The following is a 19,410-nucleotide window of genomic DNA, read 5'->3' on the forward strand; positions in this document are numbered from 1 at the left end:
TTTTTTCAGGTAGATTTTCTGACTCAAAAATTAAGCCTGAGAAGGGAATCCACACTGAATTATTTTTCTGAAACTAGTTCAAGGAGACTTTTCCAACTGAAAAACTAACTTTATTCATCCTCAAAATCATGGCAGAGTATATTTTTTAAGCTTTTGCAATTGGGCAGAAATGCCTATCAAATGTCTTGATAAAGTCCTGCTATAACGTGTTTTCTCTAAACAATTTGGATATAATATAATGAAAGAAAAGGAAGCTGTTCTTCCCACAACACAAGTCTGTTGTGGAGTAATATAATCCACAGAATTGGCCCAAATAGATTAGTAGTAATATTGGTTTTAATTCCCAATTAAGCACCTACATTTGACTCCTTCCCGCTTCACATCTGACAGACCACGGCTTGTCCCATCTTCAAAGCCCCTCTGAAGTCACAGCATGGCGAAGTGGGTAGAGCACGGGCCTGGGGGTCAGAAGAACCCGGGTTCTAATTCCGACCCCGCCGCTTGTCTGCTGTGTGACCTTGGGCAAGTCATTTCAGTTCTCCGAGTCTCAGTTCCCTCCATTGCAGAATGGGGATTCAATACCTGTTCTGTCTTCTGCTCAGACTGTGCGTCTCATGGGGGAAAGGGACTGTATCCAGCTTAGTTAACTGGTATCTGCCCCAGCACTTAAAACGGTGCTTGATACCTAGTAAGTGCTTAACAAATACCATAAAAACTGTATTAATATTGATAGTGCATTCAGGAGAGGCACTATGATGGGGTAAACTCATCGTGGGCTGGGAATATGTCTGTTTACTGTTATATTGTACTCTCCCAATTGCCTAGTACAGTGCTTTGCACACAGTAAGTGCTCAATAAATACGATTGAATGAAACATACCTGGCTGGAAGCCGGAAGATCCAGATTCTAGTCCAAGCTCTGCAACCAGGCTGCTGGGTGACCTTGGGCAAGTCGCCTAATCTCTCTCAGCCTCAGTTTCCTCATCTGCAAAATGGAGACAGTAATAGTTGCCTTTCTCCTTACTTCAAGGCGCTGCTGTGAGGGCAAAAATGTGGTAAGTAATGTGAGAGCCCTTTGGGAATAAAAGCGCTATACAAAACCCAAAGTAATATAATTTCTGGAGAACGCACATTTATTGTTAGCACCCTAAAGCCCTGCAAGCAGAATGACTAGTCCAAGTCCCACGTGCTGGGATATTCAGGTTTTCCCTCAACATCAGGTGACCCTCCCCCCACCTCCTCCCCAGCACCCCAGTTTTTCAAAAAGTCAATATTTTGTGTTTTTCTTTTGTAGATGATCCCTTTGACAAGCCACCTTGTCGGGGATGTTCTTCTTATCTCATGGAGCCTTACATCAAATGTGCCGAGTGCGGGCCACCTCCTTTTCTCCTCTGCTTGCAGGTAACCCTAACCCTCCATCCCATGGGATTTCTTGACCCAGGACGCTAAAGGATTGCACTCGGTTTCCCTATGACGTGCTGGTTATATTCTTGACAAACTAGTATTATATAGAGTTGTCTTTCGTGGTCAAAAAAGGACGCCCTGATGGATCTGTCACTCAAAAAGTCAATGACGGATCCCCAGTCCCAGCCACACTGGGCACGGCGTAGTGGGTAGCGCACGGGCCTAGGAGTCCGAAGGTCATAGGTTCTAATCCCGACTCCCCCACTTGTCTGCTGTGTGACCGCGGGCAAGTTGCTTCACTTCTCTGGGCCTCAGTTACCTCATCTGGAAAATGAGAATAGAGACCGTGAGCCCCGTGAGGAACCCAATTTGCTTGTATCCACCCCGGAGCTTAATGAAGAGCCTGGTGCATAGTAAGCACCTAACAAAGGCAGTACTTATTATTATTATTATTAAACAAAAAGCTGTTCGTTGTTCTGTTGTTGTGCTTAGCACCTGGCACTGATTTCTCTTTGGCAGAGCACAACTCCAGTCTGCTCTCCCTCCTCCTCGGGGTTTCCCCCATTTCAGCTTTCCATTCAACAGCTCTCTGGGTATCCTGCTGTCGCTCATTCTCCACACGTGTCCCATCCCGTGTTAAGGTGCGATGCTGGGATTTAGACTACACCCCAGCACTTCATTCTTTGTGATCTGATCTTGCCGTTTGATTTTGAGAATCGCCCTTAAGTGACACCGGTGGGATCTGCTCGAGGAGGAGGTCTGACCACGCTACAGCTCGGAAGCCCTCTAGTTTGGTCTGGAGCTTGAAACCTTGATTCCACCCCTCTGTTTGACGGTCTTCCAAAGGATGTGCTGGCCTTCTTCATTCTTTTTTTTTTTTTGGTATATTTCCTTATCCATCATTGCATCATTGGTCACTGGGTCGCCTAGGCAGCAGAATTCTGCCACTGCTCTTAGCTCTGAATTACCAAGTAAGTGTTTTAGGGAAGCTGAGGGGCCAAGTGGAAAGAGCACAGATCTGCTGGGTTCTATTCCCAGTTCCACACAGTTGCTGTATGACTTGGGTTAGCTACTTAACTTTTTTGGGCCTCGGTTTCCTCATCGGTAAAATGGGGATTAAGTATCTGTCTCTCTCCCTCCTAAACTATAAGCCTGGTGTGGGACAGGAACTAGGTCCAATCTGATCATTTGGATTAACTCTAAAACCTGAGAGGCAGCCTGGCCTAGTGGATAGGGCACGGGCCTGGGAATCGGAAACAGACCTGAGTTCTAATCCTGGCTCCACCACTGCTCTGTTGGGGGGCCTTGGACAAGTCACTTAGCTTCTCTGTGCCTTAGTTCCCTCATATGTAAAATGGGGATTAAGACTATGAACAGGGACTGGTGTCCAACCTGATTTCCTTTATTCATTCATTCATTCATTGGTATTTATTGAGCACTTACTGTGTGCAGAGCACTGTACTAAGCGCTTGGAAAGTACAGTTCGGCAACAGATAGAGACAATCCCTACCTAACAATAGGCTCACTGTCTATCCCAGCACTTAGTATAGTGGCTGGACCATAGTAGGAGCTCAATCCCGGCCCCCCAGTTGGACCCCAAACTCGAACTGTTGGCCCCCCGTCAGTGGATAAATTTCCTGCCAAAGGGATTTTGCAATGGTTGGGGTTTTTTAATTGGGGGTGGGGAGTAGTTATTTGTGCAGCTGTTACTCTTCCTCTTTTCTTTTGCAGCTCAGCGCAGTACTATTAGTTAATAATAATAACATTAACAACAATAATAAAAATGGTATTTGTTAAGCGCTTACTATGTGCCAAGCACTTGTTCTAAAGCACCGGGGTAGACACGAGGTAATCAGGTTGTCCCATGTGGGGCTCACAGTCTTCATCCCCATTTTACGGAGGAGGTAACTGAGGCCCAGCGAGGTTAAAGTGGCTTGCACACGGCAGATGAGTGGCAGAGGCAGGATTCGAACCCATGTCCTCTGACTCCAAAGCCCTGGCTCTTTCCACTAAGCCACGCTGCTTCTCTGGTGAGCAGCAGTTACCGGTTAGCTAGCAGCAGCCAAATGTGTCCTCTTTCCTGTTACAAGGTCACAACGATTAAGGCGGGGTAGAGAAGCAGCGCGGCTCAGTGGAAAGAGCCCGGGCTTGGGAGTCAGAGGTCATGGGTTCGAATCCCTGCTCCGCCGCTTGTCAGCTGTGTGACTTGGGGCAAAAGTCACTTAACTTCTCTGGGCCTCAGTTACCTTATCTGGGGATTAAAACTGTGAGCCCTACGGGGGACAACCTGATTACCTTTTTCCCCCCCAGCATTTAGAACAGTGCTCTGCACGTAGTAAGCGCTTAACAAATACCATCATCATCATCATCAAAGTCATCCACAGAGAAGTTGTTTGAAAAATGACATGTCACTGACCTCTTGTTCCTCTCTCTTTGGCAGTGCTTCACCCGAGGATTTGAATACAAGAAGCATCAGAGTGATCACACATATGAAATTATGGTAACTGGATTTGGGGAGTTTCCTCTCCTTATGAAAGGCCACGTAAATCTTGCCATTCCATCTCACCTCGTTCCGTAAATGCCTATCTTTCCTTCCTGAGTCCAAACAATGTCAGTGGTATTTGTCGAGCGCTTACTCTGTGCAGAGCACTGTAGTAAGCTCTTGGGAAAGTACAGAGGAGTTGGTATTCATTCTTTCATACAATCTTATTTATTGAGCGCTTTCTGTGTGCAGAGCACTGTCCTAAGCGCTTGGAAAGTACAATTCAGCAATAAAGAGATACAATCCCTGCCCACACCGGGCTTCCAGTCTAGAAGGGGGGAGACACATTTATCTATTAGAACGTTTCCCCATCTCGACTGTAAACTCACTGTGAGCAGGGAATGCGTCTGTCATACTGTTCTATTGTACCGTCCCGACCACGTAGTACGGTACAGTGCTCTGCGCACAGTAAGCGCTCAATAAATACGCTTGACCGACACGAACTAGAACCTGCTTGCCTGAGACAGGTTGTGTCTCAAAAGAAAACAGACGAATTGTTTCTCACTGCCTCACGACGAACTTGGTGAAATTCGAGAATCGTTTTGCTCTCTTTAAATGGAAGGGACCTCCTAGGAAGGAAGAGGTGACCAGGAGCTATAAAAGGTCTGAATGAAACTTCCCCAAAGTTGGTGGTGATCATTCTTGGGTATTGGATTTTTATTACTCTGGGTAACTGCGCCACATTCCCCTGAGCGTCCTCATCTTGAAAAGTGGATAAAAGTCACCACGTCCCTAAGCGTGCCGAGGGCTTGTTAATAAGCAACGTGGCCGGTGGAAAGAAGTCAGGACTTCTGGGTTCTAACCCCTGCTCTGCCATTTGCCGGTCACGTGACTCCGCGCAGGTCACTCAACTTCTCTGCCTCAGCGTTCTCATCTGTAAAATGGGGATTACCTGCTCTCCTGCCCCCTTAGACTGTGAGCCCCCTTTGGGCTCTGTCTCTGACCTGATTAAGCTTCTCTCTACGCTAAAGCTTAGTGCCGTGCTTGGCGCAAAGTAAACGCTTACCAAATACCACAGTCGTTATCATTCAGAGTATTTGTAGTATACCAAGGGTGTGTTGTTTCGAGTTTCTCACTACTGCTTAATGACGTTTATCAGAAAGGATGGTCGTAGAAACAAAGTAAATTACCACAAATTGTGAATTCCATCCACAAGTCGTTTAACAGCAGACCTATGCTCTTACCCTGGGGGGGTTTCCAGATTCTCTTTCCATCCCTAATCATAAATTCTTGTCCAATTCTTTCTGGGCAGACATCAGACTTTCCCGTCCTCGATCCCACCTGGACAGCTCAGGAGGAAATGGCACTTCTGGAGGCCGTGATGGACTGTGGTTTTGGAAACTGGTGAGAGCTTCCCACTCAGCGTCTGGAGTAATGTCTTCTGGTCACCTTTCCGGGAACGGGAATGGACACGGGGACTTCAAAGGGATGACTCCTGGGAGCCGACGAGTGATGCTTTTTTTTGTCCTGTAATGAGCCATGCTCTCTCTTCCTGCCTCTCTCTTTTTTCTCTTTCTCCCTCTCTTGCTTTTCTTCTCTCTCTCTCCCCCTTCCTCCCTTATGAGAAACAGCATGGTCTAGTGGCCAGAGCCCGGGCCCGGGAGTCAGAAGGACCTGGGTTCTAATCCCAGCTCTGCCACTTGTTTGCTGTGTGACATTTGGGCAGGTTACTTACCTTCTCTATACCTCAGTTACCTCACCTGGAAAACGGGGATTAAGACTCGAGCCCTACGTGGGGCAGGGACTGCGTTCCACCCGATGAACTAGTATCTACCCCAGTGCTTAGTACAGTGCCTGACACGTAGCAAGTGCCTAAGAAATGTCACAATTATCATTTTTATTATTATTCTTCCCTCTCTCTATCTCCCTCTCCCAGATCCCTGGTTCACAATGCATGTGTCTCAAAGGGGCCCAAGGTTAGACCGTTGCTGAATTGCTGACGGCAGCGAGCCATGCAGCCCCTTTCCAAAAATCAGAATTGTTTCATTTTTTCAACCAAAATTTGATCTCCTCCATGCTTTTATGAACTTTTCCTGGATAGAGTTCGGTGCCAGAGCCAGAAAGAAATCTCTTAGCCGTCCTACGATTCAATCAGTAATACTTATTGAGCACCGACTTTATGCAGGATGCTGTACAGAGTACTTGGAAGAGTACAGTAGAGCCAGAAGCTCAGAGCTCCGTCCTCAAGACCCTTTCGGTCTAAGGCGGGGTGGAGGGGAAACGCATAAAATAATTTACAGATAGGAGAAACATGAGAATGGAAATATGGACGAGGAAGTGTAAGCACTGAGGTGATAGCTGTAGAAGGAATAGTATTTATTAAGTGCTTACTGAGTGCAGAGCACTGGCCTAAGCTCTCAAACCCTGTTGTCCCCCAAGGAGCTCACAATATACCAATAATAGGTAGGGGAGAGGACTGGAGACGGACACAGTGGGAGGGTGTGCCCTGGAGAGAAGAGAAATATGGGGGGAAAGCTGGGGTCTGACAGATCTGAAGAGGGAGGAAGCTCCAGGCCGTCGAGAAAGGTCAAGAACAGACGGCTGGAGGTGAGAGAGTTGAGAACAAGCCAGTGAATAGCCTGAGGGGAGCGAAGCGGGTAAACTGGGGGTGCGGTGTGAGAAATGCGGAGAAGAGGGAGAGAATTGAGGGAGCGCCTTAAAGCCTGTAGTCAGATAGATCTGCCCGATGCAGCGAGGAATGGGTAGCCATTGGAGGTTTCTGAAGAATGGAGAGACTTATGCAAAACAATTTTGAGAAAAATGACTCGGGCAATATGAAATTAGTGCTGGAGAGATGGAGGGGTGAGGGGAAGGGAGAAAGAGAGAGAGAGACACACTCATTAGGGAGACAAACGAGGAAACTGATTCACCTATGTACTTGGGATAGGACTAGTGTCTAGACTTGGGTGGTGACAGTTTGGATAGAGAAGAAGGGGCAGATCCAGGAAATGTTATCGGGGGAGACGGCAGCAGATTTAAGCTCCCCTTTGTATTTTTTTTTGGTCTTCTGAACAAGATGCTGGGTCTGTGCCTGGTAGAATTTGCAAGCATTCAGAGTCTTTGTTCTGAAAAGGAACACGGTTTCGGTGTCTAAGACAACCAGCCGAGACGCTAAAGACACGGGCTGCGTTCCCAGAATCGCCACCGACTTGCTAGCTGCCTTCGGCCCAGTGCTTTGACCTCTCGTCTCATTGCCGAATGGGCTAATCCTCCCTGCAGCTTGTCTTCTGAGGTAGCCAGAGAGGTAATGAGCCCATGGGAATAAAACTGAGACGCCCCTCTGTCCAGCCCCAGGTGAAAAACCAACGTTATTGTCCAAAGTTCTGGAATTCAGTCCTATTCATTGAGGGCTTGCTGTGTGCAGAGCACTGTACTAAGCGCTTGGGAGAGTACAATACAACAGTAAACAGACACATTCGCTGCCCACAGTGAACTTGGACTCAAGGGGGGAGGCAGACGTTAATATAAATAAGGAAATTACAGATACGCACATAAGCTGGGAGGGGGGATGAATAAAGGGACCAAGTCAGGGCGACGCAGAAGGGAGTGGCAGAAGAGGAAAGGAGGGCTTAGGGAAGGCCTTTTGGAGGAGATGGGCCTTCATTAAGACTGTGAAGCGGGGGAGAATTGCAGTATTCCTTTCCCTAAGAGCTGGAACAGCATCTCCCAAGGAGAGGGGTTATCGCCTCGTCGGTGAAGTCACGAGGAGGTGAACTGATTATCTTCTCCCTCAGAGTTCCCAGGGTAGGGCGGGCAGCTGAAACTAGCCCTCCTCATCTCACCCCCCCCACCTTGGGTCCTGATGGGGGTTGACAAGAACTGTAACTAGCAAGATGGGCACTCCCATTTCTTTAATTTCTCCTTCCCCCACCTCCTCTGACAGTAGGGTTGGGTCCTCCTGGCCCCACTGGGGCTTCGGGAGCAAGTTTGGAATTTCTTGCACCCGTGGCAGGTTCCAGAACTGGCCAGGGAACATTCCGGGTTCCTCTCGCCTCTGCCCAACGGGGCCAGAGTTCAGCGGCATTCCTGGGGGTGATCTAGGGGCTTCTCTTGTTTCTGCCAAGATCTGACGCTAAGCCAGAGGCTCCTCTTACCCCCACCGTAGTCCTGGAGCATGGAAGAGGGCAACTCTCATCCCTTACAGGCGCTGAAGTTAAATAATAATAATAATAATAATACTGATGATGGTACTTGTTAAGCGCTTATTATCCGCCCAGCACTGTTCGTAGCACTGCGGTAGTTACAAGGTAATCGGGTTGGACACAGTCCCCGTCCCACAGAAGGCTCACATTCTTAATCCCCATTTTGCAGATGAGGGAACCGCGGCCCAGGGAAATCAATGACTCGCCCAAAGTCGCACAGCAGACGTGTGGCAGAGCCGGGATTAGAACTCAGATCCTTCCGACTCCCGGGCTTGTACTCTATTCGCTAAGCCACGTTGCTTCCGCTCCCTGTACCCCTACCAGCCTCCGAGACCGGGTTGAGGATTTTTTTCTCCCTAACAATGCTCTGGCGCCAGCCGTGGGCTTTTGGGGCCCCTACTGAGGTTCAGGGGAGCGCTTCGTCCTCCGGGAAGCCAGGCCCCTAACGCCACCCTCTCTCCAAGCCCCTTCCCTTCAGAGTTCCATCCTCAGTTTGCCCCGTACGCCGAATGAAACCGTTGCTTGTATTACTTATATTTCATGCTGATCCCTTGGGGCGGCACATTTGGGAATATGAGATTCAACACAGGACTGTTCTAACATCTACTGCCGGAGCTTCTCTGGTACAAAGGGAGAAGCAGCGTGGCCTGGTGGATAGAGTACGGGCCTGGGAGATAGAAGGATCTGAGTTCTAATCCTGGCTCCGCCACCTGTCTGCTGGGTGACGCTGGGCAAGTCGCTTCACTTCTCTGGGCCTCAGTTACCTCATCTGTAAAATGGGGATGAAGAGTGTGAGCTCCATGTGAGAAGCAGCGTGGCTCAGTGGAAAGAGCACAGGCTTAGGAGTCAGAGGTCATGGGTTCTAATCCCGGCTCCGCCCCGTCAGCTGTGTGACTTTGGGCAAGTCACTTAACTTCTCGGTGCCTCGGTTACCTCATCTGTAAAATGGGGATTAAGACGGTGAGTCTCACGTGGGACAACCTGATTACCCTGTATCTACCCCAGCGCTTAGAATAGTGCCCGGCACATAGTAGTAAGCGCTTAACAAATACCAACATTATTATTATTACTATGTGGGACACGGACTGAGTCCAGCCTGATTACTTTGTCTCCACCCCAGCGTTTAGAACAATTTGTAGCACATAGTAAGCGCTTAACAAATACCATTAAAAAAAAAGTGGGGGTGGGGGGCGGTTGATGGTACTGAGGGAAGCAACTTGGCCTAGTGGATAGCGCACGGGCCTGGGAGGCAGAAGGTCATGGGTTCTAATCCCGGCTCCTCCACTCCTCTGCCCTGTGACCTTGGGCAAGTCATTTCCCTTCCTCTGGGCCACAGTTACCTCATCTGTAAAAATGGGGATCGATGAGCATCATCACTAATAATGATATTTTCAGTTCTTAAGTGTCAGTACGCCTTTAAACGGGGAACAACCAAACCATACTCTCCCTTACCGCTGACCGAAAGAGTTCCCTCTTCCTTTCTTAAGGCAAGACGTGGCCAATCAGATGTGCACGAAAAGCAAGGAAGAATGCGAGAAACACTACATGAAGCATTTCATCAATAACCCCCTCTTCGCATCCACCTTGCTGAACCTGAAGCAGGCGGAGGAGGCAAGGACGGCAGACACGGCCATCCCGTTCCAGTGTAAGTATCCGCCGTCGGGAAGACCCGCGGGCTTGTCCTCGGGGCTTTCCGTCCGGTAGTCTCCAGACGAGTCCTCGTCGGAAGATTAGGAAGTATCTGAACGAGGTAGTGAAAGCGAGGGGTCTTTCGTTAACCTCAACCTCGTCTGTCGGGCTCAGCACAGCGGCCCATCTTGCAGGGCATCGCATTGAAGAGCGGTAGAAATTTAACACCTGGAACCTGACCCTAGATGGGTTTCTTGTAATATCTGAGTAAATAATCACCCATTCTGGTAACGTCAGGGCCAGGGAACAGTTCGTGGTTATCCTTCCACTGTTACTGGCAGCAGTCATGAATTTTTTTTTATTTTTAGACTCCGGGAGTTGAGGGACTCCCGGACCCTCCCAATTTAACAAAATTAGAAACCTGATGAACTGTAAATTATAAATGGTCTCCCCAAGTTTCGAAACCAGGAATAATAAGATACCTGCACACTTCTCCTTCCCTCGAGCTCCTTAGCAAGTAGCGTTACCACTGTATGACTAGGCTTTCAATCAATCAATCGGGGTTATTTGTTGAGCGTTTAAAACGGAGTACTGTTTTAAGTGCTTGAGAGAGTAAAGTACGGCAGAGTTCGAGACACATTCCCTGTCCAGCTCTAGCTTACAGTCTTGAGGGGGAGACAGCCATTAATATAAACAAGTTACGGATATAATATGCATATACGTTAAGCACTTACTCCCCTCTCAGGGTCACACCTGGAGAGCTCCCAGTAGTCTACCAGTCTCGGTTACGGGAGGGAGAGTCGAGCAGAGCCCTATCCACGCCATTTCCTAGCTTGGCCGTGGCTAGGGAGTGGAAAGCAATCTGCTACAAGTCAAAACTCACCCGTGCTGGGCAGCAGCGGCACGGGAGAGAATCGAGGGCGGAGACTCCAGTTTACTGCGTGGAAGGAGGCGATGGTAAACCACTTCCGTATTTCACTAAGAAAACTCTACGGATACACCACCTTACTAATGATTGCAGATGGAAGTGGGGCGTTCTGGGAGAGATGTGTCCCTGGCGTCGCTGTGGGTCGAACACGATGGCATAAGACAAGCACTTACTGTCAGGCACTGAACTAAGCGCTGGGGTCGATACAAGCAAATCAGGCTGGACACAGTCCCTGTCCCCTGTGAACCTCACAGTCTCGATCCCCGTTTTGCAGATGAGGTAACTGAGGCACAGAGAAGGGAAGTGATTTTTCCAAGATCACACAGCAGACGCGTGGCAGAGCCGGGATTAGGACCCGTGACCGATATGTACCTAAATGCTGTGGGGCTGAGATTGGAGCGACTGTTAGGTGCCCAAAGGGTACAGATCCAAATGCACAGATGACGCAGAAGGGAAAGGGAGGCCGGGGGGGGGGGGGGGGGGGAAGAGGGCTTAATTGGGTAAGGCCTCTTGGAGGAGATGTGACCTTAATAAAGCTTTGAAGGTGTGAAATGAAAAGGAAATCCAAGTGGCCCGGAGCAAAAGACAGAAAACTGCTCCTCTGGAATGAAGGGGAGGAGCCGGGATGGAAATTTGAGAATTCTGGAGTTGTGACTGAAGGAGTTCTTTCCCAGACTTCAGATTCGAAAGCTCAGTTTTGAGGAGCTTTTTCCATGATTCCTTAGCAGCACTGCTACTGTTTAAAATATGATCTAAAGGTAACACATTTTCCTTAAGAAGCGGGGAGGGGAATCAGAATGAGCTCTGAATATTTCTGGTCACTTTTCCATTGATTTTTTTCAGTCTTTCTCCCTTTATTGACCCTGTCAGGTTCACTCTCCTCTGAAATATGTAAAGCATTTCCTTTGTCTATCAGCATTTTATGAAGTGAATTAATAAAACCTGCAACTCTTGCAGCGACAGATGATCCCCCCCGGCCTACCTTTGACTCCCTGCTTTCCCGGGATATGGCGGGATATATGCCAGCCCGAGCAGACTTCATTGAGGTAAGGGATCCACTCGCTCTTTTCACAAGAATGGGGAGCAGCTGGTTTGCTCCTGGTAAGATTAATCCATCCATCAATCGTATATATTGAGCACTTACTGAGGTCAGAGCACCATCGTCGGGGAGAGTACAATTATAACAGAGTTAGTAGACCCATTCCCCGTCCACAGCGAGATCTCCAACTCCAAAACTCGGATCGTGAACTGGACCAAAAATCCACTTCAGAGAGCTGAATATCGGAAGTTGGGCTCCACACTCGTCCCACTCACAAATGTAAACCTTCCTACTTTGTCTTCATCTTCCCGAACATCCAGAGAACGTTCAAGAAGAATCTGTCACATGAAGGACCGTAACTGTGTCTCTCCGACCCATTCTCCAAATGAAATTCAGATTAACAGCATTTCCCTCAGCCAGATTCCAATACTTTCCATCTTGCCCCCATTTTTTTTTTTTTTTAATTTTCCGGAGAGGAATTTCGTTTATTTACAATTCGTTGTGGGCAGGGAATGTGTTGGTCATACTGTACTGCTGCACTCTTCCAAGCACTTAGAACAGTGCTCTACACACAGTAAGCACTCAATAAATATGATTGACCCCTCCTAGTTCTGCTGGTCTTTTTACTGCCATCACTGAGCATTTTAACTGGTTCAAGGCCCCACTGAATCCGTCCTCCATTTTCTCGGGAGCACTAGGAGAATGCCGATTCTTTCCCTAGAAGTTAATAATAATTATGGTATGTGTTAAGCGCTTACTATGTGCCAGGCACTGTACTAAGCGCCGGGGCGGATACAAGCTAATCGGGTTGGACAAAGTCCCCGTCCCACGTGGGGCTCACAGTCTCAATCCCCATTTTCCAGATGAGATCCCTGAGGCCCACAGAAGTAAAGTGACTTGCCCGAAGTCACACAGCAGACACGTGGCGGAGCCGGGATTAGAACCCATGACCTTCTGACTCCCAGGCCCGGGCTCCATCCACTACGAGCTCCTGCTAGGTGGTTTCCCCCCGTTTATCCTGTATCAAAATCATGGACGAGATCCAGGAAGTAACTGAATCGGATTTGGGTTGCGGGGGTGGTGGTTTTTCTCTTCTCTCCCCAGGAATTTGACAATTATGCAGAATGGGACTTGAGAGACATAGATTTTGTGGAGGACGACTCGGACATTTTACACGGTAAGTTCTGAACCTCGTGGGCACACAGAGGGTAACTGTGTTGATGTTATACCAAAAATTGGGACTCCGCAGTTTTTTGATGAGATAGTCTTGGCCTGGTCCAGGAGCCTGCATAAAACTAGGCTCTGGATCCTTTATTACTTAGAACTGTGTTGGTTATTTAACATTTCTGCTCACATTTCAGAGTTGACATTCATTCAATAGTATTTATTGAGCGCTTACTATGTGCAGAGCACTGTACTAAGCGCTTGGGATGAACAAGTCGGCAACAGATAGAGACGGTCCCTGCCGTTTGACGGGCTTACGGTCTAATCGGGGGAGACATTAGGCCCCAGACAAACAATACCAAGATTCCTATAGTTAGATCTGCTCATATCCAGCAGATAATTATTCTCTCCACCTTCAAAGTCCTTTTGACGGCACATCTCCTCCAAGAGGCCTTCCCTGATTAAGCCCTCCTTTCCTCTTCACCCACTCCCTTCTGCGACACCCTTTCTTCATCTCCCCCTCCCAGCCCCACAGCACTGCCGTCTATATCTGTAATTTCTTTATTTATGTATATTCATGTCTTGTCTCCTCATCCTACACTGTAAACTCATTGTGGGTGTGGAGTGTGTGTGTTTATTGTTATATTCTCCCAAGCGCTTAGTACAGTACTGTGCACCCAGTAAGCGCTCAGTAAATTCGACTGAATGAATGAACATCCTGACGACATATTTAATCAACTGCCCCCACGGGAAAACGGAATCCATCTGCAAAGGGAGGAGTGCCAATACTTAGAGCTGTGTTGATTATTCAACATTTCTGCTCACATTTCAGAGTTGATGCCTTAATTATTGGGGGTTGATAACGATCAGTGAATGCCAAAGGGCTCTTAAGAGAGTGGGTTGTTAGAAACACAATAGAAGGGTATTTAAGTGCTGATTATGTGCCAGGCACTGTACTAAACGCTGGGGTAGCTACAGGATAATCAGCTTGGGCACAGTCCCTGTGCCACATGGAGCTCACAGCCTAAATGGGAGGGAGTAGGATTTCATCTCCATTTTACAAATGAGGAAACTGAAGCACAGAGAAGTTAAGTCCTCTAGGCCGGATGCTTCTTGTGGGCAGGGAATGGGTCTACCAACTCTGTTATATTGTACTATCCCAAGGGCTTAGTCCAGCGCTTTGCACACAGTAAGCGCTCAAATACGATTGATTCATTAAGTGACTTCCCCAGAGTCACAAAGCAGGCCAGTGGCAGAGCTGGGATTAGAACCCAGGTCCTCTGACTCTAAGGCCTGGGCTCTTTCCACTGGGCCACGCTACTTCCCAATGCTTCCTCTTTCTCCTTTCCTTGCCCTTCCTGGGTTAACTGTAGGTTTAAAACGAAACCTAAGCCCAATTCAGTCCGGTCTATTATTTGGCAGGATGCAACAGAAAATACTGAATGCTGCTTCACCATCATCATCAAGGTATTTATTGAGCACCTACTATGGGCACAGCACTGTACTAAGCGCTTGGGAGAGCACAGTACAACAGAGGTGGTAGAGACATTCCCCGCCCACCACGACCTCAGTCTAGAGAGGGAGAAGGACATGAATATCAATAAATGACTCTTCACTTCTAAGAACCAGAATTGTAAACTCCAATTCCACTCCCCATTAACTTATCCTCTGTCAGAAAGAAAGAACTTCATCCTTCTAGCTCCGAAGCAGCTGCCCGCTGACTTGATATATGCCAGCTCTAACTAGGAGGGAGGCCTCAAGAAACCGTTAACTTTTAAGGAAATGTTTGGAGAGACTTTTAAGAGATTTTTCTTCCCTCTCCCTCCCACACACAACTTTTGTGGAAAGTCAAAGTGACGCAGTTTGAGCTAAAAGAGGAAAGCCTCAAAGACCACTTTCGCATTCACCAATTCCATTGTATTTTCTCAGTCTTTCCTGTCAGCCTCTCTCTTTTCAACCCCAGTGACTCATGATCCTACCTCCTGGGTAGCTTTGTCTTATTTTAGCAAGATCTCTTCCTAGGCACATCGACTCTAAACTCTCCTCAGAATTTCTTTTCTTGCCGGGAGCTCCAGCAGGAGCCCAAATGGTCACATGATCTAAAAGGTTTTCCACTGTCTTTAGCCCGTTTACAATCCCGGCCTCTCTCCCAGGGTTCAGATTAGGAAAAGGATAAGATCAACTTCTGCGTCTCCCAGTTTGGAGACTCCGGTATTTCGATCAGTCAGTCGTAGTTCTTGAGCACTTGCTGTGTGCAGAACACTGTAGTAAGCGCTTGGGAGAGTACACTACAATAATATTCACAGACATGTTCCCCGTTTTTGCTCCAGGGTTGTGGAACAACAGCGTCTCTCTATCCTGAAAGATGTTGTGGGGGAACGGTATTGTGTAGCCGATCCAGTTTGAAGGTTTTGAAGCCGGTAATTTAAAAGGGGCTCCCAACCAAACGGCGGCGTTCCCTTAAGAGAACGACGCAGGAGGTGCCTATCGTACGTCAAGATGATTTGACCGAAAATCCATTTGCCCATCGTAATAACGTCGGTATTTGTTAAGCGCTTACTGTGTGCAGAGCACTGTTCGAAGCGCTGGGGGAGATACGGGGTCGTCAGGTGGTCCCGCGGGAGGCTCACAGTTAATCCCCATTTTACAGATGAGGTAACTGAGGCACAGAGAAGTTAAGAGACTTGCCCATAGTCACACAGCTGAGAAGTGGCAGAGCCGGCATTCGAACCCGTAACCTCGGACTCCCGAGCCCGGGTTCTTTCCACTGAGCCACGCTGCTTCATGGCAAGTCTGGATGAAAAAGGCAATTTGGGAGTGGCTCTTTAGACACACTCTAAATCATGCGAAAACTGCCACAAGCTGAACATCTCTTTATGCTAGTCTTTATTCTAAAAGATGGTAGTGTTGCCTAAATGTCCTGTGGCACTTCAATCGGTATTCTTTACTGAGTGCTTAGTATGCAGAGGGACTGAACTTAAGCATATAATAATAATAATCAAGGCTCAGTGGAAAGAGCCCGGGCTTCGGAGTCAGAGGTCATGAGTTACCCCTTCCTTCCCTCCCTCTTCAGGGAGTAAGCAGCGTGGCGCAGTGGGAAAGCTGCGGCCCTGGAAATCGGAGGTTCCGCGTTCTGATTCCACCCGTCTACAGGGTGGCCTTGGGCAAGTCACTTAACCTCCCCATGCCTCCGTTTCCCCAATCTGTAAAGTGGGGGTAATAATAGCCGAACCCCCACTTTGCAGGGATGCTGTGGGGAGCAAATGAAAATAACTGATGTAAGGTGCTCTGGCAGTGAAAGCACCAGATAAAAGCTTGAGAAGCAGCATGGCCTAGCGGATAGAGCATGGGCCCAGGAGTCAGAAGGGCCTGGTTCTAATAATAATAATAACGTTGTTATTTGTTAAGCGCTTACTATGTGCAGAGCACGGTTCTAAGGGCTGGGGTAGATACAGGGTCATCAGGCGGTCCCACGGGAGGCTCACGGTTAATCCCCATTTTACAGATGAGGTAACTGAGGCCCAGAGAAGTTAAGTGACTTGCCCACGGTCACACAGCTGCCAAGTGGCAGAGCGGGGATTCGAAGCCATGACCTCTGACTCCCAAGCCCAGACTCTTCCCACTGAGCTCCGCTGCTCCTCTAAACCCGGCTCTGCCACTCGTCTGCTGTGTGTGACCTGGGGCGAGGCCCTTCACTCCTCTGGGCCTCCGTTACCTCCTCTGTAAAATGGGGATTAAGACTGGGAGCCCCATGTGGGACATGGACTGTGGCCAGCTATATTAGCAGTTAGTACAGTGCCTGGAACATAATAAGCACTTAACAGACACCATTTTTAAAAAAATTTAAGTCTTGTACAGCAGGGAAGCCCCGTAGCTGTTCCTGAGGATAGGCTGTCCCCCATCTCTAGACCCTAAGCTCCTCGTGGACGGGAGACATGTCTACCAACTAACCCCGTCGTCGTGTTGCACTCTCCCGAGCGTACAGCCCTGCGGTGGAATTCTAGAGGAGCAGCGTGGCTCAGTGGAAAGAGCCCGGGCTTTGGAGTCAGAGGTCATGGGTTCGAATCCCAGCTCTGCCACTTGGCAGCTGTGTGACCGTGGGCAAGTCACTTCACTTCTCGGTGCCTCAGTTACCCCATCTGTAAAATGGGGATTAACTGCCTCATGTGGGACAACCTGATTATCCTGTATCTCCCCCAGCGCTTAGAACAGTGCTCTGCACATAGTAAGCGCTTAACAAATACCAACATTATTATTATTATTATTATTTATCCCAGTTCTGCCACCTGTCTGCCGTGTGACCTCGGACAAGTCATTTAACTGCCCCGTGCCTCCGTTACCTCCTCTGTAAAATGGGGGCTAAGGCTGTGAGCCGCTATGGGCCATGGACTGCGTCCAATCTGATTAGCTCGTATCTTCCCCAGCACTTAGTACAGGGCCCCGCACGCAGTAAGAACTCAGTAAAGACCACTGATCGATCACCTCACCACTACCTCTGAGGCTCTTCCACACTTTCACGGCCCAGAGATAGGAAGTCAAAACCTTACTTTTGCAAACCTTACTTGAGCAAAAACTGGCCAAAACCTTACGTCTGCAAACTGGGTGAACGCGGTTCCAAAACCTTACTTTTGCAAACTGGATAAACGCGGTTCCTGGTTGCCGGGGCCCTGAGCGTTACGGCTGTTCTCCCTCTGCCTCCCGGCAGTCTGCCGTCAGTCGCCTCTGGCTCGTAATTAAAGCACAGGAAAGGGAAATGCCAGGCCCAGGACCCTTTCCAGAGTCAAATGGAAACAGTGTTCACTTTCCCATTTGAGCCTTTCTGGAAAGCAGCTCAGTAAGGAAGGGCAGAAGAGTACGGGACCTGGTGGGAAACTGTCAAGGAGCTTTATAAGCAGCCAGATCCCTGCAAGCAAATCACCTCCCCTCCTGTGCGACAACCTCGTTGAGTCACTCTGCTAGCCTCCCATCAGCTGTTAGTCCGCGGCCCTCCCCTTTACTTCTTGGCAATAATGAGGCAACCAAGGCAACAGTTGGCGACGTTTTCACTTAGAGCACGTGCAGGGCTCGCCATTTGGCCGACGCGTGTGTTTTCGTTATAAGCCCTTACTAGGACCGTACTAAGCGCTGGGGGAGATACAAGCCGATCAGGTTGGACACAGGCGGCTCACCCTCTTTTACCGGCGAGGTAACCGAGGGACAGAAGAGTGAAATGACTTGTCCAGGGTGACGCGGCAGACAGGCGGCGGAGCCGGGATCAGAACCCACGGCCTCTGACTCCCAGGCCCGTGCTGACGTGGCGCACTTAAATTGGACAGTCAGTAGAGTTCAGTTCACCCAAGAAGACAGGCACAGAACTGTAAACCGTTTGGCAGAACCAGTCAATCGTATTGAACTCTTACTGTGTGCGGAACACTCTACTAAGCGCTGGGGAGAGTACAGTGTAACAGAATTGGGAGACGTGTTCCCGGCCCACAACGAGCTTTCAGTCCAGAGGGACCAGCCGGGTGCGACGGGCGGACGAGAAGTCTAACGTGGAGGTGATGCGCTGCCCACCGTTTGCCTCGGCAACACCAACGTGAGAAATGGCACACAGTTCTACGGCTCGGGCAAGCCACTGACCGACAACACAGTGACGGACAAGGAGGTTGCGATACAGACTCCAGGCACAGCTAAAGGTCTGCTGAGCTGTAATGCTGCTCTGCTTTATCTTCACTTCCTCGGCCTAGACGCCACATTTGCCTCCTTGGGCGGTTCCTAAAGCCCCATTTACGGGCTGCGTTCAACAGCGAAGCGAATCTCCTAGTATCGAAACTCCCCTCTACACTGTAAGCTCGTTACGGGCAGGGAACCTGTCTGGTATGTTGTTAGACCGTATTCTCCCAAGTGCTTAGTACAGTGCTCTGCACACAGCGCTCAATAAATTCGTTTGAATGGGTGGGATGTGAGAAGAGAACGGAGGACGGCGGGTACCCGAGCAGCTGCTGTAGGGTGAACTTAAATGGGAAAATTTAGAACAAGGAGAACAGAGGGAATGCTTTAAAGGAGCCAGCGAAACACAGCTGCATCTTAGCCGAAACCCAAGTTTGCCACGGAGCCCACTGTAAAACGCTGAAATTAAGAAAGGAGGAGCCCTTTTCGAGTAGAAACTCTGGAAGGATCGTAAGACCGGGAAGCAAGAGTACACACAGCCAACACCATGTCACAAGAAACAGTCTTTGTGTGTGCACAATGCGATTGGGACTCTGGGTTTCTCATTGGCCCTTTCAGGAACACACTCGTATGCCCACGGGTTATTTTAATCCCCATTAGCCCCGTCTCTGAGTACAAAGAACAAATACACAAGCAGAATTGTAAGATCAATGATCCTTTTCAGTGTTGCTTTTAAAACGCAATACCCGGTGCTCAAAGGCCTTAATCAGGAAACCATTCTGTTGGGATACTTTAGGAAGAAATTTAGGACTTTAAGAAGTCCTGAATGAGCAGTGGAAATGTTCCAGTGGAAAAGGCTCGGGCTCGGGAGGCAGAAGGACCTGGGCTCAAATCCCGGCTCCACCACTTTTCTG

The 19,410-nt window shown here is 48.8% G+C and overlaps 1 protein-coding gene across 1 annotated transcript in view; it reads left to right on the plus strand.

Moving 5' to 3' along the window:
- The window catches only part of TADA2A (transcriptional adaptor 2A), a 39,030-nt gene that overhangs the window by 654 nt on the left and 18,966 nt on the right, over positions 1-19,410 (plus strand). The window contains exons 2-7 of the mRNA XM_029082682.2: positions 1,294-1,400; positions 3,844-3,903; positions 5,198-5,289; positions 9,575-9,732; positions 11,602-11,690; positions 12,788-12,860. Coding sequence (XP_028938515.1) covers positions 1,294-1,400; positions 3,844-3,903; positions 5,198-5,289; positions 9,575-9,732; positions 11,602-11,690; positions 12,788-12,860 — 579 coding nt within the window. The remainder of the gene's footprint in view (positions 1-1,293; positions 1,401-3,843; positions 3,904-5,197; positions 5,290-9,574; positions 9,733-11,601; positions 11,691-12,787; positions 12,861-19,410) is intronic.

This window comes from Ornithorhynchus anatinus, chromosome 17, assembly GCF_004115215.2.
Source record: "Ornithorhynchus anatinus isolate Pmale09 chromosome 17, mOrnAna1.pri.v4, whole genome shotgun sequence".
Lineage (NCBI taxonomy): Eukaryota > Metazoa > Chordata > Mammalia > Monotremata > Ornithorhynchidae > Ornithorhynchus > Ornithorhynchus anatinus.